The sequence below is a fragment of the Prionailurus viverrinus genome, chromosome A3, assembly GCF_022837055.1.
Source record: "Prionailurus viverrinus isolate Anna chromosome A3, UM_Priviv_1.0, whole genome shotgun sequence".
NCBI lineage: Eukaryota > Metazoa > Chordata > Mammalia > Carnivora > Felidae > Prionailurus > Prionailurus viverrinus.
This window is the reverse complement of record NC_062563.1, coordinates 1,405,001-1,431,394: the sequence shown is the minus strand read 5'-3', so window position 1 is coordinate 1,431,394 and position 26,394 is coordinate 1,405,001. Positions and strand designations below refer to the sequence as shown.

Below are 26,394 nucleotides of genomic sequence, written 5' to 3'. Positions count from 1 at the left end.
CGTCGCCCGCCGAGCCGAGGCGCGGAGCCCGGGAGGGCGCGGGCGCGGCGGGGCGGTGTGCGCGGAGAGCGCGCGGGAGGCGAGCGCAGGCGAGGGAGTGAGCGCGCCGGGGCGGCCGTGCGTGCGCTCCGCTCGGCGCCACAGGCTCTCCGCGCGCCCGGGACCCGCGGGGTCCGGAGGTCGGGGGAGGAAGCCCGGGCCGGCGGGGAGCGGGAGGGCGGCCCGGCCCCCCGCCCCCTGCGGCCGGCGCCCCTCGGGCGCTCCGGGTGGCGCTTCCGGCTGGACGGCGCGCCCGCTCTCGGTCTCGCGCCCACCCCGCCGGCTTCCTCCGCTCGGGTCCCCGCCGGCGCCGCGCCACCATGCGCCTCAACGGCTCGGCGCCGGGTCCGCGGGGCGCGCCGGCGCCAAACCCTTCCGCTGCCACCCTCGGGGCTGGAGGCGGCGCTCCTGGTCCCCGGCTTCGGTAACGGCTCAGGCAACGAGTCCGAGCGCCTCCGAGCGGCGCCCAGCAGCGACCTGGATGTGAACACGGACATCTACTCCAAGGTGCTGGTGACCGCCGTGTACCTGGCGCTCTTCGCGGTGGGCACCGTGGGCAACTCGGTGACGGCGTTCACGCTGGCGCGCAAGAAGTCGCTCCAGAGCCTGCAGAGCACGGTGCATTACCACCTGGGCAGCCTGGCGCTCTCCGACCTGCTCATTCTGATGCTGGCCATGCCCGTGGAGCTGTACAACTTCATCTGGGTGCACCACCCCTGGGCCTTCGGCGACGCCGGCTGCCGAGGCTACTACTTCCTGCGCGACGCCTGCACCTACGCCACCGCCCTCAAACGTGGCCAGCCTCAGCGTGGAGCGCTACCTGGCCATCTGCCACCCCCTTCAAGGCCAAGACCCTCATGTCTCGCAGCCGCACCAAGAAGTTCATCAGTGCCATCTGGCTGGCCTCGGGCCTGCTGGCCCTGCCCATGCCCTTCACCATGGGCCAGCAGAACCGCAGCGCCGACGGCCATCACCCCGGCGGCCTGGTGTGCACCCCATAGTGGGCACCGCCACGATCAAGGTCGTCATCCAGGTGAGCGGCTGCTTCGCGCGGGAGGAGGGCTGGGTGGAAACAGGGGTCTCGCGGGGGGGCCCCCCCAGGTCGGCAGGCTCTCCTCAGGGAAGCTGCGGGCTTCTCTTTCCCCCACCCCAAAAGTAGTTTCCAGTCTGTGTGCCCCTCTGGGGACAGCGCGCTAGAGGACGTCACCGGAAGTTTTACTCGGAAGCTGGGAAGGAGATGGGGGCAGGGGTCCTCAGGATCAGCCTGCCCCCCTCTTCCCACCTTGCCACTCCAGCGCGGCCAGACCTTGCCCCCCCATCTCATCCCCTCCGTCTATCCAAGGGGGCTGGGCCCTCAGATCAGCGAGGCCTCTGAGGGTCCACGGATGGGCCTCAGCCGTCTCGCCAACCCGGTGTGCATGCCGGAGGCCATTCCTTTCATCGGCTTCTCAAAAGGCTGTGTGACCCCAAGAGGCCGGGTCCTCTCCTCTGCGGCAGAGCCCCCGGGGGTCAGCACTGCTCCCCCCCCCCCCCCCCCCCCCCCCCCCGCCCACCGGGCCTCCTGGCTGCTCTGCCCCCTGCTCACAACTTGGGAGGTGGAGTTGAGCCTGATGCCCTGTGGGGCCGGTTCCTTAGGTAAGCCTCGGTTTTCCCATCTGTGAACCAGGGTGATCACAGCCGTGGCCTCAAGTGGCAGAGGATCGAGGAGGAAGCGTGTGGGAAGGGCTTGCACGCGGCACGTTCAGGAGCACTGTCTGGGTGGGTGCTGGTGAAAAGTTGCTTCTGCTGGGAAGGGCTTCGGCATTTGGGCGTGGTGACGGTGGGGGGCCCACGTGAGGCGGGTAACTCCGGAGCCCGAGGGTCCGAACAAGGTGTCGCGAGAGCCCAGGCGGGAGCCCTCCGCCGGGAATCGGCTCCCCGGGAATCGGCTCCGACAAGGCCTCCTGGCAGGCGGGGGGTTCTGGCCCTGGAGACAAGGTTTCTCAGGCCAGGACAGAAATGCCACCGTGGACGGCGTCACGGCCCCAGGAATCGGGTAGTCACGGAGGTGCAGGTGGGGTGGGGACGGTGGGCGGGGCTGGGGGGCCACTGTCCCCCTGGGCTGTCCTTCCACACGGCCCGGCAGGACTCATGCTGGGAGTGGGGTAGGAGCTGTCATCTGTACGTCACTCCCTGGGCTCTGGCTGACCCCACCACGAGTGGCCCCCCCACACCTGCACTGAGAACTTGTGGCCACGGGGTCCCCTGCGTGGAGAGGCACCCCCACCCCAGCCACACATAGCAGGGAAATGGGTAGAGCCCAGCCGCCTATCTGCACAGGAGGCAAGGGCACGCAGGGCCGCATGCAGTGAACGGTGGGAAGTTGTCCCCGCTCCTCCCGAGGCCTTCTCCCTTGCTCCTGTCTCGCTCGGCTGGGCCCGGGGCCACTCCCGCCTGCCCTTTGAAGGTATGATGCGGCCGTTCAGGTCAGCAAGTCGAGTCAGTAACACTCGCCGCCCCCACCCCAGGAGACGCCTCCACTCGGACCCCCGCCCCTTTGGCTCTCGGGCCTTGGCGGGAGCGGTCGGGTTTGGATCATCAAAACAAACCACAGCAGAGCAGACTGGGCACGCCCCCCCCCCCCCAAAGCGTCCTCTCCATTGGCCCCACGCGATCAGACGCCTCAGTGACACTGCTTCACCTCTCAAAGGGCCGTCTCTCCAGTCCCTGTGCTCAGAGGGTGCCACAGCCACACTGCCCAGGGCGTGTCATTCGTCAGGATGTCTGCTGAGCACTGACTACGGGACAGCCCCCGCTTCTGCACCCACGGACATAGTGCTGCCCCAGCATTTACCAAACGCTCGCTGGCTTCCTGACGCCCCCCAGATCGGCCGCAGCCTTGTGCTGGGAAGGACTGATAGGGCTCCCTCCAGGCGCCCTTCCCTCCGTGCTGACGGCCGAGGGCGGACGGCAGGAGTGTGGCCGGGCCCTTCTCCACGACCCCTCCCTCTCAGGAGAGGTGCCCCCGGTTGACGTTCCCCCCTCGGGCCTCTGGGCCGCTTGGCAGGACAGGGGGCGAACGTCCACTGTCTTTTAAGCAGCGACGTCTGCCCGGCAGGGGCTGGGTGCTTGTGTCCATCCGTGCGTCGCCCTCTCACCGGCCATGGTGGAAGCGTGCAGCCGTTGGCCGATCGAATGGACCCTCTTTCCAAAGCGGGGGCCTCTCCCAGCCTGTGTGTCCCCCAGGAGGCCACCAGCGTCCCCCCCCCCCCCCGCCGCCCCTCCCCACCATCCGCACGAGCCCATGCTGGGCACTTACATGCAAACTAGTGCTTAGAAATGAGGTGGTTCAGTCAGATATCTGAGCAGCTTAGAATGGTCACTGCCGAACACATCTTGAGCAGGTATCTCATTATCTGAGCAGGTAGCCTGGAGCTGGGCCGAGGGGAGCTCGTACAGAGGGCAGGGCCACGCCCGGGCCAGCGGAGACCCCAGGCCCTGGGCCCCAAGGTGACAAGGGCGTCTGGCAGGAGGAGCCCACGGAGCCTGCCACGTTCCCTAATCCGGTCCGTCCTCTGGCCCTAGGAGGGAACTGGACTCAGGCTTTCCAGCGCACTGTTGGTTCCAGTGCAGCCGTCCTGAGTGAAAGACATGCGCGCACCAGCCACCGAGGGGCCCTCCCCTTAGAAAGTTCCTCTGAGAACCTTCGCCTCCACCGTACACGCAGGTGTCTGCCCGGGGTTGGGCAGCGGGCCGCACCGGTGGCCCTGCTCCTGTGGATCTGCCCCGGGCTGGGTCGTGTTTGGTCCCACGCAGCCCTGCCGGGTCCCTGCTCTGACCTCAGCCACGCTCTCTGTTGCTGCTCGGGTGGGATGCCCATCCCTCCGGCGAATGCGACCTGAGCGCTTACTGAGTGCGGCGAGTTCCAAAGGCAGTGAGCCGAGGGGACCGGTGACCAGGGGTGGCAGACGCCTGGGGGGGTTGTGCATCTGGTTCAGATCGGACCTGGCCAGGGGCTTGTCCAGCCTCATAATCCCGGCGGCCCCCAGCCTGACCCAGGACTCAGCAGCAAATATGCCGCCTGCCCCAAGGCGGTCGCTAACCTGGTCACCAGCTCTGCCTGGTGCCAGCCCCAGCTCCCTAGACTCGTGTTGTCCCCATGTGTTCTCCCAGTTAGAGAAGGGAGGAGGGGAGGCGCTGACCTCCGGACCGGTGTTCTCAAGCCTGGGGACTGTGGCCACGCGTATGCAAACACGTACAGGTGCACACACAGAGACACATGCACAGACATACATGCACGAACATGGAGATACCCAGAGACACACGGACGTGCACACGCGTGCACGTCGACATGCAAAGAGGCACACGCAGACACGTATGTGCTCGTATTACACATAAACACACGTGTGTGCTTGGACACAGACACACGTGCACAGATGCTTGCACACATACATGAGCACACGTGTGCACACAGGTTGCACACGCACACACACACAGACGCATGCACACATACACAAGCACACGCAGCTGTACTTGACCGTGTGCCCGTGCAGCATCCTGTCCACACGGCAGGCTGTCTGTGCAGCTCAGTTAACAGCGGGTGGTCTGGGAGGCCCCATCTTTTCCGTCAAAAGTAGGGAGGCCTCTGTGCTGCTCGGGGCACAGGATCTGGGGGACCGGCGTGTGCAGCAGGCTGGTGAGGGAAGCTCAGGACCCATCCTTCCCTAACAGGTGCCGTGCGCATCGGCCCCCAGGATCAGGGTCACCCCAGCCCTCGGTGCTGAGGGACATGACTGGGCAGAATCCCAGGGACCCAAGCGAGCGCTCACGTGGTGCCCCGAGGCCGTCTTGCCCTGTCCCTGGCGAATGTCCTGGGGGCGGTAGGGCCTTGCCTCCGGGGAGACCTGGTTCTGCTGTTTTTTGGTAAATGTATGGTCTCTGTGATGCTCAAACCAGCGGCAAAGTGTGTCCGCCCTCGGAGAAATCTGCTCCGTGGGCAGGGCCGGAGGGAGCCCGGAAGCCTCCCGGGGCAGAGCGACCCCGCGCGCACCGCGGTGCCCGGGCGAGGGCAGGGGCGGGGGAGCTGAGTCGGGGACAGCCCCCCCCTCCGAGCGCAGGGCAGGAGCCGGGGAGCCCAGTGGGCACCAGCGAGGGCTCTGGAGCCGTCACTGCATTGTTGCTGTTTCCAGCCCCCGCGGGCCTCGCAGCAGCTGCGCGGCCGAAGGATCCTGCTCCTGGGGGCTCCCTGCTCCTTTGTTCACCTTCCTAGACAGGCGTGTCCCCGGCAGGGATACACCGTCTTTCCGGAGGAGCAGGGGCGTGGGGGAGGAGCTGGCGCCCCGCACCCCCCTGCCCAGAGCCGAGGCAGCTCCATCACGGGCCCTCAAGGGCTGACGTGGCTCCGCGGGGGCAGAGGCAGCCAGGACCTGCCTCCACAAAGTGGGAGGAAATTGGATCCAGTAAAATTAGACCCGGAGGCATTTTCTCAGGGCCTCTGCCCTGCGGCACCTCGACTCTCCGTTCCTGCCCCTGCCTGTGAGCCACAGGCCCGGTGGTCGCGGCCGGCCGGCCTCAGTGATGCTGGCACTCTCGTGGGTAAAGGGTAGCGAGCCGCAGGGTCCCCACCAACGTGACAGGGCAGTGGGGGACGCGGCGGATGCCAGAGTGCCCAGCTCCCAGCTGGTACCATCACATCCCCCCACCCTGGGCACTGAGGGCGCGGTGGCCCCCCCCAGAGCATGGGTCCCCCTCTGCCTCCTAAGTGAGGGACCTTCTGAAATCAGCGCCAGTGCCCTGGGGATTAAAGAGACGGGGCCGGTAAGCCCAATGCGGGGTTTCCAGTTGGACGCTGGGCCGGAAAGGGCAATCGCCGTGAAGGCTGCGAGCCAGCTGTCAAAGCCGGGCACTGCCCGAGGGCAGAGTGTCCACCGAGGGAGGACAGGCTTGCAGGACGGGCGGTCCTGGGGGGGGGGGGGGTGCCTGGCAGCGGGGGGAGGGTATCCCACCTGCTCATGATGTCGGGGCTGGGGGGGGGGGGCGGGGCTTTGTTTCCCTCCAGCACAGAAGGAACAGCCACACACCCCATCTGGTCTCCCAGTGGCTTGTGTTACGAGGAGAAAAGGCATCTGAAGCCTTTCTTGTTTTCCATTGTGGTGACGCACACCCAGCAGATTACCGGTTCAGCCGTCCCCACCGCCAGCACTCGGCCGTCAGTCGGGAAGGGCTCTGCGTCCCCATTAAGCCTCGCCCACTCCCACTTCCTGGGTCCAGGTTTGACTGCTGTCCGCCCTCGTCTGCGGGGTCTCGGGCCTTTCCTCGCCCGTGAAGCGTCGGGGTCCCCGAAGGAACATGCTGAGCGAAAGCAGCACCGTCAGAAAACCACCGACATTCCGGAAAAGGGACAGCACTGGGGACAGATTAGTGGCTGACGGGCTGGGGGTGGGGTCGACTTTGGGCCATCAGTGTCCTGCCTCCTGACTGGTGTCCCTTACGTGCCAGGGCTTTTATCAGAGCTCGTGGAGCTGTGGACTGAGGGGTAATTTCATGACTGAATTACGTGTCAGTGAGCGCTTCAGGAACCAAGCTGAGGGTGCTCAGAGACCTCACCCCGTGAAGGCCCTGGGAGGGCACCAGGTCCCCTCTCATGGTCCTCCTGAAGGCCTAATGGCCCGGAAGGACCCGAGGGGTCCTGGGAACATTCGCGGGGAGCTCAAAGCCCGGCAGCCCCGTCTCCTCTCCGCTCGCACCGAGAGCCGGTGCTGGGGGCCCAGGAGGCACAGGGGACAAGGGCCTGACTCCCACACCCAGAGGAGCACAGTGTTGCCGAGCTCACGGCCCTGGGCTCCGCCTGGGCCCCGGAGACCCCTGCCGTCCCCAGCAGCCACCGGCAAAGGTGCAGCCACTAGGGGCCGTGTGGCCGGCCCGGCCTGGTGCCATCCGGTGAGGGCCGGGCTCCTCGGGTCCAGCCAGGAGGCTGCTCCCCTGCAGCCTGCGGGACCGCACCCCTGCGTCATCACCCTGGGCTGGTGTGGGGGCGGGGCGGGGGCAGGGGGGCAGTAGGGCCCCTCGGGGGCACGCAGCACGGAGGCCTCACCGCTGGCCAGCCGTAGGACCCTGGCCAAGCGACACGACCTGCACCTCATTTCTTTGTCCACCAGCTGCGGGTGGCGGCTCGCGGCCCAGTGGGTCAGGACCCTTGGGGTGCTTGGGACGGCCCCGGGCGCCGCGTGAGGGCTACGTGACGCGCACACCACAGAACAGCGGCGTTCGTGGGGAGACCGGGACCCCCGATCTGTGGTTTTAAGGCAACAAGAGCTGCTCTCCTCCCGGGAGGGTCCTCGTCCCGGGGCTGGGAGCTGTTTCTGTCATCCGTGTGCGTCCACGCTCTGGGGGTCCTCGTGCACCCCCCGGGTCCTGCCAGAAACCTTTTATTTTAAAGTTTACCCCTAGAGGGGCTCCTGGGGGCTCAGTCGGTTAAGCGTCCAACTCTTGATTTCAGCTCAGGTCATGATCTCGCGGTTTGTGAGTTCGAGCCCCGCATCAGCCTCTGTGCTGACAGCTCAGAGCCTGGAGCCTGCTTGGGATTCTCTCTCCTTCTCTCTCTCTGCCCCTCTCCCGCGTGCACACACGCCCGCTCTCTCAAATAAATAAACTTAAAAAAAGATTTAAGATCTACGCCTAGTAAAAATCACTTTCCTTTTGCTTCCTTCCGAGTTCTGGCAAACGCACACAGCCCCGTAACCGCAGCTCAGAGCATCGCGGCCAGTCTTGTCGCCCCAAAGCTTTGTCTTGTCCTGTTGCTTTGGGGCAGGCGTGCCCCGTCCCAGGATCTGTTGTCCTCCCAGCCTCGCGCCTTTTCCAGAATGTCACGTAAATGGAGCCTCACGGGGCGTCACCTCCCGAGTCTGGCTTCTGTCACTTACCACGGTGCTCGCTGTCGTCTGAGTCGAGAGCTCTTTCTCCTTTTAGGAGGATTCCGTTGAAGCTTGGACCACGTCTGCGTATCCGTTGGCCGGGTGAGGGGCACTGGCTCGTTTCCAGTTTTGAGCAGCAGCTCGTCCTTGGTTCCGGCTTCAGTGTGAACGTGCGTTCTCATTTCTCCGGAGTGAATCCTGAGGAGGGAGCTGGGTTGCCGGGTCATACGGGAGGGTGTTCGACCTTTTAGGAAACGGCCAAGCTTTTCCCAGGTGGAGGTGCCGTATAGAACCTCCGGGCGCTCTGCGGCTGCCCGTACCGGCTGTCGTAGGCGCGACCCTTGTTTTCCTCCAGCCCCCAGGGGCGTGCCGTGAGACCTTGAGGTTTGGTTTGCGCTTCCCTAATGATCTGTGCCGTGGAGCGGCTCGCCACGCTCTGTCCGCGCCTGTGCGCCTTCTCTGACAACATGTCGGTTTCGGTACCTTGCCCAGTTTTTATTTACGTATTTTTTTTCATTTTTAGTGTTTATGTATTTTTGAGAGAGAGAGAGAGAGACAGAGCACAAGCAGGGGAGGGGCAGAGAGAGAGAGGGAGACACAAGATCCAAAACGGGCTCTAGGCTCCGAGCTGTCAGCGCAGAGCCCAGCGCGGGGCTCGAACCCACGAACCGCGAGATTCTGACCTGAGCCGAAGTCAGAGGCTTAACCGACGGAGCCCCCCAGAGGTTTTAAACTGACTTGTTTTCTTACTGAATTTTGAGAGTTTTGAAAACTGCATACGAGTCCTCTGTGCAGGTACGTGCTTCGCAAGCATTTTCTCCCCTGTGGTTTATCTGTGCATTTTCCTGACCTTGTTTGTCACCGAGCAAACAGCTGTCCTTTTGACAGACTCCAACTTACCAGACGTTTCAACGCATCACCCTCTTGGTGTTGTGTCTAGGAATTCACGAAGATCCCCTTCCCCGGTTCCTTCCATCGTCTTCGTCATTTATGTTTCACGTGCAGGTTTCTGATCTGTTCTGAGTTCATTTTTCCACAGGGTGAGCTATGGATGCTTGTCTTTTCGGTCAGTGCCGCTCGAGAAAAGACGATCTTCTCTGCGCTGAAGCTTTTTGGCACCTCCATCAAGAGTCACCTGACCTCCCGTGCGGGGCTCTGCCCAGACCTTCCTCCGTCCGCGTGTCTGCGCCGTCCCTGCCCCCAGACTGCCTCCAGCACCGCAGCCTTGTGGGGGGTGTTCCAGACGGCGGGCTCCTCGGTCCTCCTGTTCTTTCCCAGAAGCCCTGTGCTACTCTCGTTCCTTTGTGTTCTATGTAAATGTCAGAATCCGCTTCTCAGCATCCACAGAAGCGCCCGCAGGGGTTTTGATTTAAACTGGGACAGTGTGTGGCTCAGTGGGGGGGAGACTTGGCATCTTAGCCCTGAGACATCTGGTCCCCAAGCACAACGCAGCCCTCTGTTCGGTTAGGTCCCCTTTGCCGCGGTCACTGTGCCTCTGCCGGCACACAGATCCTGACGTGCTCGGTTAGGTTACACCTAAGTATTCGTGTTTGGGGTTATTGCACACGGGCTCTTAAAATTTTTTCTCTTTCCCGTCGTTGACGGCCAGCATAGAGAAATGTGAGTGGGTTTGTGGGTTGATGTGTGTCTTGTGACCATGGTAAGCACACGTATGAATTCTGCAAATAATTTTGTAGGTTTCCCGGGGTTTTCTGTGCAGGCAGTCCTGTCGTCCGTGAATAGAGAAAGTTTCATTTCATCCCGTCCGATCTGTATGCCTGCAATTTCCTTTTACTGCCTCATCGCGCCGGCTGTGACTTCTGATACGTAATCTGGGCAGAAGAGAAAAATCTCCCGGCCTCGTTCCTGATCTTGGAGAGAAAGTGTTTGTGCTTTGTAATTAATATGAGGTTTTTTGTTAAGTTTTTAGTAGATGATCTTTATCAGATTAAGAAATTTCCCTTCCATTCCTAGTTTGCTGAGGGTGTTTATCATGAACGGATGCTGAATTTTGTCTAACGCTTTTTCTCCGTTATTGGTGTGATCGTATGATTTTTCTTCCTTAGTTAATGCAGTGAATTACATTGATTAGTGTTTTGTTGTGGTCAAGCGTATATAATATAAAATTCACCATTTTAGCCATTTTTAAGTGTCTGTTTCAATGACACTGGGCACACCCACATTTCAGTGTGACCGTCCCCATGACCTGCCCTCAGGACTCCTTCATCTTCCCAGACGAGAACTCGAGAACGTGGTCCTCACACTGCCCGCCCCTGCTCCCCCTGCCCTGCCCCTGCCCCACCCACTGCCCCCTCACCTGCCCTGCCCTCTACTTCTGTCTCTGTGGACACAACTACTCTGGGCACCTTGTATCAGTGGAAAATGTTGACTGATTTTTAATGTTGAACCAGACTCACATGTCTTTTTTTTTTTTTTTTTTTTTCAAATTTTTATTTAAATTCTAGTTCATTAAGTCGATAGTGGTTTCAGGAGCAGAACCCAGTGACTCATCACTCACATACGACACCCCGTGCTCGTCCCAACATGTGCCCTCCTTCGTGCCCATCCCCCATCTAGCCCGTCCCCCACCCCCCTCCCTCCATCAACCTCAGTTTGTTCTCTGTATCTAAGTCTCTTATGGTTTGTTTCCCTCTCTTCTCTTCCCCCACTTCCCATATGTTCATCTGTTTTATTTTTTAAATTCCATATATGAGTGAAATCATATGGTATTTGTCTTTCTCTGACTTACTTTGCTTGACATAATACTACGTTCTAGCTCCATCCACGTCATTGCAAATGGCAGGATTTCATTCTTTGTGATGCTGAGTAGTACTCTGCTGTATATAAACACCACATCTTCCTCATCCATCATCCGTCGATGGACAGGCAGGCTGTGTCCATAGTCTGGCTGTTGTCGAGGGTGCTGCTGTGAACATCGTGGTGCGTGTGCCCCTTCAAATCTGTATTTCTGTGTCCTTTGCCTAAATACCTCGTCCTGCAATCGCTGCGTCGTGGGTCGACCCCAGCCTCACGTTTCTGGTACAAACTCCACCTGGTCATGTCACGTATCGTCCCGTTTGTATGTTGCCGGATTTGGTTTGTTAATACTTGGTTGAGAATCTTTGTGTGTTTGCTCCTGAGACACATTGGTCTGCAGCTTTGGCTTCTTGTATGTCTTTGTCTGGTTTTGGTGTCCGGATAATGCTGGTTTCATAAAATGGTCTGAGAAGTATCTGCTCCTCTCCCATTTTCTGAAAGAGATTGTGTGGAATTGGTAGTATTTCTTCTTCAAAGGTTTGGTGGCATCTTTCGGTGAACCCGTCTGGGCCTGGAGTTTTGTGGGACGGGTTCTGGCCGTGAATTCAAGGCCCTTCCTAGGTACGGAGAGGGCCCGGGGTGCGTTTCTTCCCAAGTTCGGGCAACTTGTGTCTTTCAGGGAATTGGTCCATTTTCTCTAAGTTGTCAAATTTGGCGGCTTGCAGTTCATGGCTTGGCTTTGTCACCGGGTCCTACTTGTGAGGTCTGTAACAATCCCTTGTTTTTTCCACTCCTGATATCAGTGGTCTGTGCATTCTCTTTTCTCCCCTGCTCAGTACGGCCGGTTTACCCGTATTGTTACTCTTTTTTCGATTAACCAGCTTCACTGATTTTTTCTGGTGTCTTTCTGCTTTAGTCGTATTTATTTATGTTCCCGTCTTCGTCTCCTTTCTGTGCCTGGTCTGGATTTAATCTGTTTTGAGCTCCTAGACTTCTTAAGGTAGAAGCTTAGACTCATGATTCAAGGCCTTATTCTTTTGCAGTTTAAACATTTAATGCTACAGACTCCCTCCCAAATGCTGCCTTAGTAGCATTTCAAAATTTGCAAAATGGGTTCTAATTCAGTCCAACATGTTTTCTCATTTCTCCTGAGATTTAATTCCCTCTGCTCTTTGGACTGTTTAGAATCGTGTTGTTTAATTTGCAAACGTTTGGGGATTTTCCAGACGACACTTCGTCATTGATTTATAATGCCATATGTTTGGAGAACATGCTTGCGCGATTTCACTTCCCCAAAGGGGTTCACGTTCGTCCGACGGCCCCGAGTCCCGGTCTGAGCTGGCGAGTGACGCGTGCGCCCTCGCAGGGCATGCGCTCTGTGGGGCGTATCACTCTCTGAGGGCTGATTTGGCTGGCCACGCTGTATTGTTTAGTTCCAAAATTCCCACTGGTTCTCTCCATCCATTTCGAGAGAGTTGGCTTACCTCAAGGAGCATAGTTCCAACACCTGCCGTAACGCCCTTGTCTGGGAACACCTTCTGCGTCCTCCTGAGGGCGATCTGTGTCGTCTTTTCCAGAAGACTTAGGTTTTCCCGGTTCCTTCAACATCAAGTAATTTCAGATTGCTTTCTGGACACTTAGAATATTGCTGTGACATCTGGGGTGATTTAGAACCCTCTGGAAGACGTTGAGGTTTTCGGTTGAGTCTCGTCTTTGGTCAGGGAGCCTGTGAGAGCTGTCTGGTGCTGGTGGCTGTGGCGTCCGTCCTGTCCGCGTGCCCTCCCCCGTGCACCCACCGTTCAGGGTGTAGTCCTGGTTCTTGGAGGTGGTTTATGTCACGGTGCAGTTTTCAGGCCCTTTACTCCGGCTCGCTAGGTGTGTCCCATACATGTGCAGGTCAAGGGTAACCCCAGGACTGCTGTCGATTCATGCAAGAATTGGGGGGCCCCTTTTCCCACTGTCTCCTTGCCGACACTTCCTCCCACGCTCTGTGGTTTCCAGAGATCCCTTTCTTAGTCCTCTGACTGGGGCGCCAGAGAATTCCGTTTTATTTCCCCCACTGACTTTTTTAGGTGCACCTGTCTCTATTCCTGTAACGGGTGCTCCGGGGCCATAAACGTGCATCCTTAAGTTATCGGCGTCATTATATTATACACATCACATTATACCCGTTCACACCTGACGTTTCCCACTTCCCGTCGCTCACCTGGAGGTCTGTTTTAGCCGATTGCTTTTTTTTCTTAGCAGTGGGTCACACTTTCCTGCTTCTTTGCATATCTCGTAATTTTTTATTTCTACTGGGCGTTGCAGATGACGCGTCGAAGAGACTCTGTTGTGTTATCTTCTTCTGAAGAGTGTCGGTTCTTGCTTTAGTGGGGCTCTCGGTTGCAGACTGATCATCTCCGTCTACACCTTGTCCGTGCAGCTCTGCAGAAAGCCCAAGCCCTTCTAACTGGGGAGGACCCCACCGTAGACTCAGTGTCCCCTGGGGGTTTTGGAGTTGGTTTTGAGGCTTAGATGAGTCGCGCGTGGCCCTCCCTCTGGGGCGTGGCGCTTACTCCTAAGGCGCGGGCTTGCTGGCACCCGAGCGCGACACTCCATGTGCCAAGGATGCCTCTCCCCTCCGCTGCTGCCAGAATGCCAGCCATCTCCCGGGAGGCTGTGTACACAGCCCAGCCCGCCCAGAAGCCACGGAGAGCCCCTCTCAGGCTTCTGAGGACCCCCACCGTGCAGGATACCCCCCAAGTGCCTTCTCTGCAGATTTAAACCGCTCCCGTGGCCCCAGTTTTTGAGTTCTGCCTCTTGACTGGAATAGCCATGCTCTGTCCAGACCACCACCCCCCCCCGCTACCGACTCCTAACGTTGCAATGGCGAAAACACCCCCAAGAAGATCAACACGTGACCGCGGGGCTCACCTGGGGAGTTCCCCCGCCCTCAGCCACCACAGTCTTGCACTGCGGATTGTCCAGTGTGTGAGAACAATAGCCCGATGCTCTGTGTACAACCTCATGGCTGTTTATGACAGCGGATTTAGTCCAGCACCCCACGTGGGACGCATCCCTGGAGTTGAAACGCTGCCTACTTTCAAAAATATCCCAGGCAGCTTATGATAGAAGACTTGGGTTCAAAGGAATTATTAAAACAAAGTTGCAACAGAATGGCTAACAAAGAAACATAGTTATCCCAGGAACACGAAGTTGAAGACGGCCTCTGTGTTCCAGTGACTCTTCTATAGAAGCTTATGAAAGAGTGGCATTATTTGGACTTGAACGTTTTTAGCTCCTTGTCTGCTAAAAGGTGATTTTATTGTAAAGTTCAGTAACTCTCCCTTGACATGTTTAAAGGTTAAGAGCATTCTTCGGCGACCTTTGTGCTCTCATAACTCAAAAAAACACTTCCTCTATTTTTTTTTTTTTTTTTAAATTTTTTTTTTTCAACGTTTTTTATTTATTTTTGGGACAGAGAGAGACAGAGCATGAACGGGGGAGGGGCAGAGAGAGAGGGAGACACAGAATCGGAAACAGGCTCCAGGCTCCGGGCCATCAGCCCAGAGCCCGACGCGGGGCTCGAACTCACGGACCGCGAGATCGTGACCTGGCTGAAGTCGGACGCTTAACCGACTGCGCCACCCAGGCGCCCCTCACTTCCTCTATTTAAAAAAACACACACCATTTTCAGTCTCCTGAAGTTCGGAGAGTCCTGGGGCGGTAATAATCCCCGCTCGGGAGTGATTAAGTTGTAACCGCTCACGGCAGGCCGGGGGCTGCGTAACTTCCCCGCGGTTTGTCAGGACTGCGGAGCCGTAGCCCCCGCGGCTCGGGCCCAAGTGGAAGCGCGTCTGGGTCGTGTCACTTGGGAACCCCGAGCGTCGGGACGTCCAGGACTCGCCGATGGGGCCAAAATCAAAGATGAGCTCATTTGTAGCTCGTCAGGCGCTGCGCCCAACAGGATGTGCGCGGCTGGAAGCTGTCGAGGGTCACTATTTATTGCCTGGGGATGAGGGAGAAGCGATCGCATCTGTCCTCACCCCACTCCCAGGATCCCTGGCTCCGGGCTCCCCCGAGCTCCGAGTGGCACCCCCGCCCCGGGAACCCTTAAAGGAAAGGAGCACCAAGTGGGGGCCGGAAGCTCTCCAGCCGGTTTGGACTTGCAGCCTGGAGACCCCCTTCTGGACTGTCCTCAGGGTGGGGGACCCTGCACAGCACCACTGAATCCTCCCTGCTCCCCACTCCCCCACCGCCGGGGGCGGGGAGACAGGGCCAAGCCCCGGAAAAGCGCTTAGACTTCTTCGAAACCAGCTTCTGGTGAGCCTCACCCCCGGTGGCCCCCAGGCGGCCCGCCCATCTTCCCCTGACAGCGGGCCAGGAGCACAGGCACCAGGGTCCAGGGCGGGAGGCAGGATAATGCAGACAGGAGCACCCTGTGAGGAAGGCGTCAAGCAGCTGGGTCCCTGGCAGTCCTGTGTGGCACTTGCAGCGATGCCCCCGTGAGGCGGGAAGGGACGTGACCAGCCCACAGGCCCCTCTGCCCCCCCCACGGGCTGGCACGATGCCTGGGCCCTAGACTCTGCCCGGCCCTGAGGCCCATTTTGCTGAGGCCAGCCGTCCTCCCGGGAGACTTGGGCCCAGCTGGGTGCTGGCCGGAGTTAGAGGAGGACAGGGCACATGCCACGCCCGGGCCTGGGCTTGAGGGGCAGTGGTCTTCTGGGGGCCCTTTTGGCCTCCGAGGCTCGGCAGATTGGGAAAAAGTCCGAGCCGGCCACGCAGGCTGCCACACAGACGCTTGAGCGGTGACCTGGGGTCGGGACGCGCACCCCCCCGAAGAAGCTTTTCTGGAACGGCGAGGCGCCTCTGAGGCTCCCCGTCACACGCGCCTGCCGATGAGGCGCAGATAATCGCAGGGCGTTTAGGCAAAGTGAGCACCCGTAAAACCTCTGCAATTCATTTTCCTGACAGCTTGTTTAAGAGACGCCGTCTAATGTATTAAAAATACCCTCCGATTCTGTGTCTCCCTCTCTCTCTGCCCCTCCCCCATTCATGCTCTGTCTCTCTCTGTCCCAAAAATAAATAAACGTTGAAAAAAAAAAAAATTTAAAAAAAAATACCTACATTTGTGTCGGATCTGAGATCAGCTAGAAGACGCTCAGAAAGCTCCAGTGGAAACCACCGGGGGCAGAGATTCCTGTTTGGAAAAGGCTCTAACCCCAAACACCTCTTCTGCTTCTGCCTGTCGTGAGGGCCACGGAAAGTGCCGTGGGTCTCGGGAGCCGTGTGCGCAGACCCTGGGGCCACGGACCATGCTGCTCGAACTGTCCTGTCCTGTCCTGTCGCAGCTGTGGAGGCCAGAAGTCTGAAACCGAGGTGTGGACAGGCCCTAGAGGAAGGTCCCTCCCGCCCCTTGCAGCCTCGGGTGGCCCCAGGCGTCCCTTGACCCGTGGCTGCGCCCCTCCAGTCTCTGCCTGTGTCTTCACGTGGTGTCTCCTCTGTGTCTGTGGCTCTCCTCTCCCGTCACAGGGACACTTGTCATCGGACTCGGGGCCACCCTAAGGCAACGTGATCTCATCTCAATGTCCTTAACTGCATCTGCAAAGACCCTTTTTCCAAGTACGGTTCCACCCGCAGGTTCTGGGCATCGGGGCCTGGACCTACATTCAGTGGCCACCGGTAGCCCCACTGGGCCACAGTTCGTGGCCAGAGGCGGAAGCGGGCCAGGGCTGCCTGTCCCGGCGGGGGCTCGCTCCCCGCACACTGCCCGCCGGGCCGTCTTGCTCCCGGGTGCAGACGCAGCGCTCTGTCCCCTGAGCCCTTGACCGGCCCCCAGCTCCAGGCCCGGGGCCCCCGATAGATGCACGGGGAGGAATGGGGAGGACCGGGTGCAGAGCTCACGGCCCTCCGATGAGATGGTCCCGATCGTCCCAGCGCGACGGGGCTGTGCTCTGAGTGTCTTCAGCTGAGGAAGTGCCTCTGGCCCCCCTGCAAGGACTCGACCCCTGGTGGTGGTGGGGGTGGGGATAGGGAGGGAGGGGACCGCAGCTCAGGCATGCCAAGGACCCCCTTTCGTCCGTAATCTCACGAAATGGTGGTAGTGACCCTGGGGGGCTGGCGCCACAAATCTGTCTTCCCGCCAAGGCAGTGGCACGTGATGTGGCATCCGTGTGCCCCTCACCCCAGAACCCCCGCCTCCTCCGTCGCACCTGCCCTGAGTGCCTCTCTCCCTTCTACTGGCCCTGCCCCCCACCAGGCAGGGCCCACGGGAGACCCGGGAGGAGGCAGGTGCGCTGGGGCACGTGTGGCCTGTCTGCCCCTGCCGCTGTCTCGGGCGCTGTCTCCACGTGCACCTGCTGGGCTGTCGCTGCCCGTTCCCCTGACCCTCCGGGCTGCAGTGGAACGGGCTTCCCCGGCGCAAGCCTCAGAATCCTGCGCCAGCCCCGGCCAGTTGCCCTGCCTGCCCCCACCTTGTCCTGTCGTCCCGTCGCAGGAAGCTCTCCCACGTGCCAGCCCCAGGGCGCTGACTGGTTCCTGTCTGACTCTGTGCCGGGCCACGAGCTCAGATGGCTTTCACGGCCACGCAGGGGACAGGCACCTCTGACGGTCGGGCTGGCCACGGAGAGGGGGTGTTAGTCTGTGGTTCTGGGGCCCAGCCTTCCGGCCCCAAGCCCATGACATTTCGCACAGGTGCAGGTCACTGAGTTTGGGTCAGGGTCCGTGAAGGTGCCTCCACGCAGCCACCGTGAAGGCCACAGGGACGTGCGTGCAGAGCAGGTCTGGGCTTAATTCTGGGACCGGCACCGGGGCGGCTCTGACGTGCTGGGTGGGCCAGAGGGCAGGCGTGGATGCTGGGAGCGTGGTCAGGGGGTTGCTCTGGCCCAAAGGCAAGCTGGAAACGTGGGGGGCCAGTCAGTGAGGCCAGGGTGTGGTCAGGGCCCCTGGCTCCCTTCAGCCCGGGGCACAGGTGCCCTTGCCACCCACAAGAGCTCCCCGCCCCAGAACCGGAGGGCTCCAAGCCCCTGTTCCAACCACTGCCTCTGCCTCAGTGGTTCCCACAAGGGCCCAGGGATCTTCTGCTCTGTCCCAGCCCCCAGGGCTTGACCACACAGGAGCCACATTTCACCAAGACTCAGCCGGGTCGTCAGCACGTGGCCACCGGCCACCTCCTCTCAGGCCCCAGGCCGGATGCTTTGGTTGGCGTTTAAAGCCAATTTCAGCCCTTTCTGGGGGGCCTCCTGCTGACGTTCAGTGGAATCCTTCCCTGACCTTTGTAACTAATTCACAAGGTGGGTGGAGCGTTGGATCCACACTTGCCCTGACCTCGTGAGCTGGGGGCAGCACAGTTGGAGCCCCAGCACAGGCCAGGACGCAAGCAGGATGGCTCTCCAGCACCCCCCCCCCCCCCCCCCGCAGCTTGGGCCCCCACTTGCGAGGATTTTCGCTTCCATCGGCAATAAATTAAACGTGTTTTCATTCCTCCTGCCCTGGAGAAACAGCCGCTGTTGGAGCCCAGAAGGACAGGCTCTTGATGAAGAGAACCGCAGAGGCGCCTGGCCTGGGGGGTGGGAGGCGACAGACTCCCGGCCGCCCCTCCCTCTGCATCCCGTGTCCCCCACAGAAGGTAGAGCTGACGCCCCCTGCCCCCTGCACGCCGGTCCCCGGAGAATCCAGCTGTCCCATGCGGGGCAGGCCGGTAGAGCCCAGGCGTGTTCACAGGCGTCGAGGACTTTCTTCGTTATTTGGCTGAGTTGGGTGCCAGTGGTGCTATCTCTGCGGATAACGGGGCCACCTACAGCCCGGCCAGAACTCCAGCTTGTCCCCTACGGCTGAGCAAAACTACAGGCACTATCCGATGCTCAAGCCAGCACGGCCATCCGCACGCAGGTGGCCTGCAAACCAGCTGCCGCGTGTGGGTCGGTCCCCTGGGTCCTGAGTCCAGTCGGTCCCCTGGGTCCTGAGTCCAGTCGGGAAACCGGCTGGAGGGCGGGGCTCTGGTGCTCCTAAGGAGCGCGTGGCGGGAACGAGACGCCTTCCCTGTGTTCACTGGTCCAGAGAGACCTTCCGGTCCGGTTGGGGAACCGGGCCCAGTCCCATCCTCCCCCCTGGGGACCCATGCACAAAGGCCGCCGTGGCCCCCCACGGCCCCTCAGACTTGTGGAGGGGGGGCAGCCCCCCCCCAAAGCTCCCCGTGCCTTCTCCCCACCGGCACGGCACCTGAGCTCATCGGCACCGTCCTGAGACGTCCACGCGTCAGGGAGCAGCCCGGGTGGGATCACAGCCTGTCTCAGCCCGGACGCCCCTCCAACAGGTGGGTCCAAGTGCCGCGGCACGCAAGGCGAGAGCAGCTTACCGCGGCCACCAAAAATGAGCGAGGGCGTCACCGCCTGGCACCACGGCCCAGCCAGCAGGCAGGTCCAGAGCCAACTTCGGTGCTCTGTGAGGCCACCGGTGCTCAGCGGAAGGACACCGATGAGCGTCGCCGTGCGTGGCCAGCGGGCGGTGGCTCGGAGCCCTGGGCCGGCCGTGGAGTGACTGTCACAGGCAGCGGGGACCTGGGTTCCCACAAGGACGCGTGTCCAGGGTGGCTGGAGGGAGGGGCTCAGGCTGGAAGTAGAGGACCCTGAAAGCCTCTACAGCGAAGGGCCCAGGCCCAGGCAGCCAGGGGCGGGGCCTCCGTCTACAGGAGCCTCTGGAAGGCCAACTGGGGGGGGGTGGGGCCCGGGAGGTGTGGGTGTCCAAGAAGCTGCCCAAGTCAATTCGAAAGGGGCTTGGGTCCTCCCGAGGGGCCCAAGGAGAGATGTTGTCCCAGACCAGCCGGGTCTGGGTCCTGGGCAAGGCCAGCAAATGGGCCAGGGGACAGAGCAGCCTTTTCTGTGTCCTGGGCCCCTGGTCCTGTGACCAGTGCAGGGCCGAGCCAGCGCCCGTCCCCCTATGGTGCTCACTCTGCAGTGAACATGCCGGGCCCAGCACAGCCCTGGGATTTCCCAAAGCCACAGCACGTAAGGGCCCAACGGGACCCATGTGGCTCTTTGCCCCCCTCCCAGGGCTCCCTACGAGGACAAGGGAGAGCAACGTTGACTGATGGGCAGGGTGGGCTAGAGCACGGGGAGGGCTTCCTGGAGGAGGGTCGAACGGCTTCCACGTCTGGGAACGTGGGTGGATTGCCGTGCCCCGTGTGCTCCCCACACCCAGTGTTGGATGCAGCAGAAGGCAGGTTTGGGCTCCTTGTGTCCCCCCCCCCATAGATGCCACGTCCCCCCACCTGCTCAGCTGGGCCCAGGGTTGCCACCTCCACAAAGCCCTCCACCCCTCCCCCTCACCATCCCCGTGCTCTGCTTCCTCAGTGACGCAGCCCTGAGCCCTGGCGTGGGGCCAGCAGGCGACCAGAGCTCATCTCGGGGATGGATGGCCGGACGCCCCACCCGGGAGTGAGTGAAGCTGGCGTTTTCAACAGTCCGCTCTTGCGGATTCTGACTGTCGGGTTTCTAAAAATTGGCAGAGAGCTCATTTCTCAGCCACCTCTCTGCAAAGCTGTTTCTATTTCAGTAAAAATTGAAGCCGTTTGTGGCTTCAGCTGCCCGCCAGCCCTCAGACCCCCTGCCACACGGGGCCGGCCGGGCGCTCGGTGGAGTGCACGTGGGTCTCTGTGTGTGAGTCTTGCTCAGAGAAAGGGGAAGAAAGAATGTCCGTGCAGGACGAGCTGGCTCTGAGCCGTGCTTTCTCTGCCGAGTGGATGGCAAGGAGTCCCCTCCGGCGGTCACAGACCAGCCATGTGCTCACCCGGCCCTGAACTGCCTCTGCAGGGCGCTAACACAGCGGTCGCCTGCCCTGGGGTCAGGACGGAGGCGCCTCGGGGCAGGAAAAGGTCTCGGGGTGGTGCTGAGGCGGAGGGGCCCCCAGGGCCATCCACCGACCCCACCCCACCCCTCCCAACAGCAGTCAGGTAAGCCAGTTGCAAGAGCCAGGGGACAGATGTCCGGCCCTCGGCCCGTCCACACAGGGACAGCTCTTGGGGCTCAACGCTGAGACGCGACCGTGTCCAAATGGACACTCAATGCCCCTTCCTCAGCCCAAGTCGGCTGTCCGCGCAGCCCCAGGAGGGGGCGTTGCAGGGGGCAGGGACAGCACTCCCTGGAGCCCCAGGGCTGACCCATCGGGGAAGGCTCTGTGGTTCCCAGCCCCTTGGAAGGGGGTGACACGAAGGGAGAGCTGAAGGAGGCCCACTCCTCCTGCTCTGGGGCAGGGGGGCTGTGGCGAGGGGCTCTCAGGATCGCAGGGTGGGGCGGGGAGGGACCCTCAGCCCGATCCCAGGGGGGCCTGGACCAGAGGCTGTTCCGCTCTCACGCCAGACCCTCATGGCCAGGAGTGGCTCAGGTCGGACAGGGCGGTGCCTGCAGCAGGCCGGGCCTGAGCCCTCAGCATGGGGAGGCCTCCGTGTCCCCATGGACACCTCTGTCCGGGTCCCCGCCCAGGCCCAGCCCAGAGGTCAGGCCCTGCCCAAGCCCAGCCTCGGGTAGCAGCACTCAGTGCTCAGAGGGTCTGTAACGCCTGCCAGCAGCCGGGGCAGAGCTCAGGGTGACCAGCAGCCAGGTGGCCGTGTGGCCCGGGGGCAGGGGGAGGGCTGTGGTGACATCTGAGGGAGGGAGAGCACCCCTCGGGTGGGCCTGGGCATTCTGAGTCCCTGCCTGTGGGCCCCAAACGTACAGCCTCCCTGCCCTGGTCCCGTGGGTACGAGGGTGAGCGTGGCACCTGTGTTCCGTCGGGCTGCCGTGCAAGGCCCAGGACCCTCAGCCCCGGCCCTGGCCTGAGCCTGAGAAGCTCAGACAGGCATCAGCCCTCGGCCAGGCAGTTGAGCTCTCACCTGCCGCATCTCCAGGCCAGGGGCAGTGGCTGGGGTGGGGGTGGGGTGGTGGGCGGCAGTGGCCGGGGGCAGTGCTCACCCCACCTGCAGGGGCTCCAGGCCTCGATGTGGGGCCGGGAGGTTGTGCAGGAGAAGCCACGGCCGGCTGGGCAGCTGACTCGATGCAGGGGACATCCCCGACCCCTCTGTGGGATCTGAGCTCGGCCCAGCTGGCCATGGGTGGGGAAGGGGCAGCAGGAGCTGAGCCCCGGGGCCCTGTCCCCTGTGCCCGGGACTGAGGGCTTCCTGCACGTGAGGCTTCAGCGCTAAAGCCAATATCTCGGGCAAACAGGGCAGGGTGCTCCCGCCAAGGGCCAGGGAGGGGGTGCCCACGCTGGAGCTCGTTGGGCAGAGAAGGTTTGAGGTTTAGGTCTTAGTTGGTTTGGGAACACGGCCCTGGCAGGCCGTGGAGCATGGTGACGAATGCTGAGACCCACCCCCTGAACTGGCCCCAACGTCAGGCCCCACCCTGGGCTCTTGGTGATGCTGGTGCAGGTGTGAGGGCACTGTCCCACCCCCACATCACAGCGCTGTCCCCCCCTAGGACCTGCAGGGGGGCAGATTCTCCCCCAGCAATGTGCGTTTTTGCGGGAGGGCCCTATCCTCGGATCGGGGGTGGGGGGGTCTTGCGGGCAGAGGGCAGCAGCAGGCCGGATGCGGTTGGTGGGGCCCCGGATATGGTGAAGGGGGAGAGAGGAGAGTGACCCTCCTGTGCTCAGGAAGCTGGCCAGGGGCTGTGGGGGGACAGGTGGGGGCTCTGCCTTGGCTCTGCCAGACGCCTTTGGTCCCTTCAGGGGCCTCTGGAGCCATCGGCCCAGACACATCTGATCCCGGGCCCCGGGGCTGGGGGCCTGGGGCGGGGGACGGACCGCACCCCTCCCCAGTCAGGCGGACGTGATGGGCCGGGCTGTTGGGCACCATCAGAGAGACAGAGCCCAGACGGTGGGGCTGGGGAGAGGCGCCCATGCCCACTGCAGGGGAATGGCTCCGGTGTCTGGTCGGGGCTGGGCGGGCTCACCTGTTCGCACAGAGGCACCTGGCAGCTGCTGGCTTAGCTTTTGATGCTCTGATGTTGTGCCCGTTTTAGATGAAATTGGATGTGTCCCGAGGAAGGTGACCACATGGGTGGGGGCACCTAGGACAACAGCGGGAACTAGGGGACCCAGTAACTGTTTCCAAACATCTGAAGGGTGTGATGGAGTTCTACCCGGAAGCCAACTCACTTTGTCCCCGGGTCCACGGTTGTGCCTTTTGCAGAATGTCCTAGAGTTGGAGTCACACGGTGTGGAGCCTTCTCAGAGTGGCTTCTGTCACTCAGGGATTCGCGGTTAAGCTTCCTCCGTGTGCCTCCAGGGCCTGGGAGCTCATTTCTTTTTAGCCCTGAATGATCTGCTGCTGTCTGGGTGGTCCCCACCCACCAGGGCATCTTGGTGGCTTCGAGTCTTGGCGATTACGGACAGAGCTGCCGTAAACATCCGTGTGTGGGTTTTTGTGGGGACGGAAGCTTTCAGCTCCTTTGGGTGAATAGAGGGGTGTTGCTGGGTCGTACGGTAGGAGTCTGGTTCGTTTTGTAAGAAACCAGCACGCCGCCTCCCAGAGCCACCAAACCTGCTGCGTTCCTGCCAGCCTCCAACCGCGTGTGCACCTGCCGTCCCGCAGCCTGGTCCCTTTCTACTCAGCCGTGCGGATCGTCTCCTTGCCTCCCCTGGGAACCCCTCCGCACCTGACGCCGGGCCCCTGTCACAGGCTCCTCTTGTCGTCTGTGGGTCTTCTCTGATGACGTGTCCGTCGTCTGTGCAGGTCCGTTTTCTGAGGTGTTTGTTTTCTCGCTGAGTTCTTTGCACATTTTGGCGTTTCCTTCCAACGTGTGCGGTTAAGTTCCCGAAAAACCCACCGTCTTAGCCATTTCTAAGAGTACAGGTCCCCAGTACCAAGCGCATCCACTCGCCTGTGCGGCCGTCACCACCAGCACCCTTTCCGCTTTGCAAAACTGACACTGTCCCCCTCGGCCTCCCCCCAGCGCCTGGGGAGCCCCTCACTCTCTGTGTCTGTGAGTTTGGCTCCTCCAGGGACCTCCTATAAATAGCACCCGAGTTCTGTCTTTTCGTGACTGGCTTATTTCGCTCAGCGTGACGTCCTCAGGGTTCACCCACGTGGTGGCGGGTGTCAGAATCCCCTTCCTCGTAAGGCTGAGTCATTCTGCTGTGTGCGTGGACCACGTTGCGTTCACCCGTGCGTGGGCGCTTGGGCGGCTTCCACCTGTCGCTGTTGTGAACGTGGGTGTGCAAGGATCTCTCTGACCCTGTTTTCAGCTCTTTAGGGGATGGACCCAGAGTGGAATTACTGGGCCGTATGGCAGTTCTTTCTTGTTTTTGTTTCGGAGGACCTGCCAACCGTGTTGCACGGAGGCTACACACGCCTGCTTTACTTCCAAGCGGGCCGGGCCGGGCCGTTGTCGGGCCGGGCAGCCACGTGGCGGCCGGGTCATGCAGCCTCCGCAGGTCAGGTGTTTCTCAAAGGCGTGGACCCCTGGCTCCCTCCGGCCGTCCAGGCTCAGAGACAGCACCGTGGCCCTTTGTCAGTGCCCGTGGCCACTGGGGGCGCATCCCCGATGCTGTCAGCTCCGTGTTTGGTGGAGGACGGGAGGGGGGCGGCCGGCACGTCCTGGGGGGCCCGGCCACGGCCAAGGTCAGCGTCTGTACCAGAGCTCCTCACAGCCCCCTCTGGTTGAAGAAAAGTAGGTCAAACAGGAGGCCTGAGCACGCAGCTCCTGCACTCCCTCCAGCCCTCCTGCCCTTGCTTGGCTCTGTGTCTGGCCTGGTGGGGTCACGGGGGGGGGGGGGGTGGCCCACAGCCCTGACGGCTTGGTGAAAGGGACCTCTGGTGGCTTTCAGGTTCCGGAACGTTCTCTGGCGAGGGGCCACCACAGGCGTCAGTAGGACTTGTCACTTCACTGCGGAGGCGTGGCCCCCCAGGCAGCTGCGTCCTGGGAGCCACGGAAAAGAGAACGAGCTTGGGTAACACACAGCCATGAATATTCACGCCAGCATGGGACTTGCAAATTCCAAGCAATTTAAATGTCATAAACAGCGTGTGAATATCTTCCGGGGAGAAGATGTGTCAGAGAAAATGAATCTCGATCACCAGGCATAACGGGGAATCGGCCTCGGCCTTAGGCGGCCGGAGGCTCCTTCAGAGTCACGGCTCTGGGGGGACGTCGTCGTTGGCGCTGGGTGGGGGAGGGGAGCAGCTGGTTTCCGAGGGAGGCGTTGGCTGACGCTCGTACCCCCACCCCCGTCTGCGGGGACGGCGGCCTCCCGGGGTGTGGACGCCCGTCCCCAGTCCGTTCCGGCGTCCCAGATTGGGAAGCTCGGGGCCACCTCCCCGAGGACACGGGTGGGCAGCTTCGGGGAAGGGGGGACACTGCCCTGGGACGGCCACTCTCGACTTGGGGAAGTTCTGAGCTGGGTGAGCAGGCGTTACTGTGATAAATGTGTCATTCGCGTGTCATCTCAGCGAAGCCCTGGGACAGACACCCCCGTACGTGATGGTTCACACCACTAATTACAGTTTTAAGAGATAACTCTGGGGGTCCCTGGGTGGCTCAGTCGGTGGAGGGTCCGACTTCGGCTCAGGTCATCACCTCGCGGTTTGCGGGTTCGAGCCCCGCGTCAGGCTCTGTGCTGACAGCTCGGAGCCTGCTTGGGATCCTCTGGCCCCCTCTCTCTGCCCCTCCCCCACTCGCGCTTGCTCTCCCTCAAAAATAAATAAGCATTTTTTAATAAGAGCTGACTCTGGGCCACCTTCTGGGCTGGGGGCTCCTAGGACTGTCCCCATTTACGGATCAGGAGACTCAGGCTGCGGATGGGGAAGCCATCTGGTCAGACACACAGCCAGGATGGCCCCAGAACAGGTCTGTCCCAGGTCAGGTCTGTGCCGCTGACCCCTGGTGCTCCCCGTCCCCACCCCAGCATCCTGCCCTCGGGGCTCAACTACTTGGAGTAAGAAAGGAGGGTGCCTTCCCTGGCTCACACGCGCCCTGTGGGCCCCCCGCCCGTGAGACCTCTGGCGCCCTCGGCATCTGGTGCAGCTGGTGATTCGTGGGGGACACAGAGAAGTCGGGCGCGGATTCCAGGAGGCATGGCTGCAAACACGGGCCGTCCCAAGACCCCCCGACGTGCCTTCTGTCTTACAAGCAGGTTTCCTGCCCCTTTGTTCTTACGGGACGGCTTCCATTCTCAGTGCAACTTTTTCACGCGTCGTTTTAAGTGACCTCATGCGGATTCTGACTCGTCCTGTTTGGGGGTGATCTGGGGGTCGTTGGGGGGACTGCACTCTATCTCCTCCTCCTCTGACCGGAGACGGGGCCAGGGGAGGGCAGTGGCTGGTGCCACCTCGTGGGGTGGGGGGGTGGACGCCGCCTTCAGGGCTTCCCGTAAGGACCCAGAGCTGCCCCGTCCAGCACGCTGGCTGGTGTGGGTCACGAGGAGCCTCCCGAGTGTGAAACGCACACCCGCGATCCCGACAGCTGGTGTGCAGGGAAGAAGTCGATATTTTCTGGATATTTTTATGCCGGCTACGTGCTGAAACGATAGTGTTTTGGACGTGCTGAGTTGTAAGTTATTTTACTGAAGTTACTTTTCACCCGTTGCGGCTCGTACTGTAGCTGCTGGGAATCTTTAAGTCCCAGGGGCTGGTGTTCTCCGGTGGGGCCGCCTGTCTGTGCACACCCAGCTTGTCCCGTGTGCCTTTCCAGAGCCCGTCCACGCTGCCCCAGGTCAGGGCGCCCCCACTTCGGGTTAGCTCGGCCCTCCCTTT

The 26,394-nt window shown here is 61.3% G+C and overlaps 1 protein-coding gene across 1 annotated transcript in view; it reads left to right on the top strand.

Annotated features, from left to right (window-relative positions):
• Positions 1-359: 359 nt before the first annotated feature.
• The window catches only part of NTSR1 (neurotensin receptor 1), a 46,844-nt gene continuing 20,809 nt past the window's right edge, over positions 360-26,394 (top strand). Inside the window, 5 exon segments of the mRNA XM_047854576.1 lie at positions 360-424; positions 426-828; positions 830-874; positions 876-1,035; positions 1,038-1,072. Coding sequence (XP_047710532.1) covers positions 360-424; positions 426-828; positions 830-874; positions 876-1,035; positions 1,038-1,072 — 708 coding nt within the window.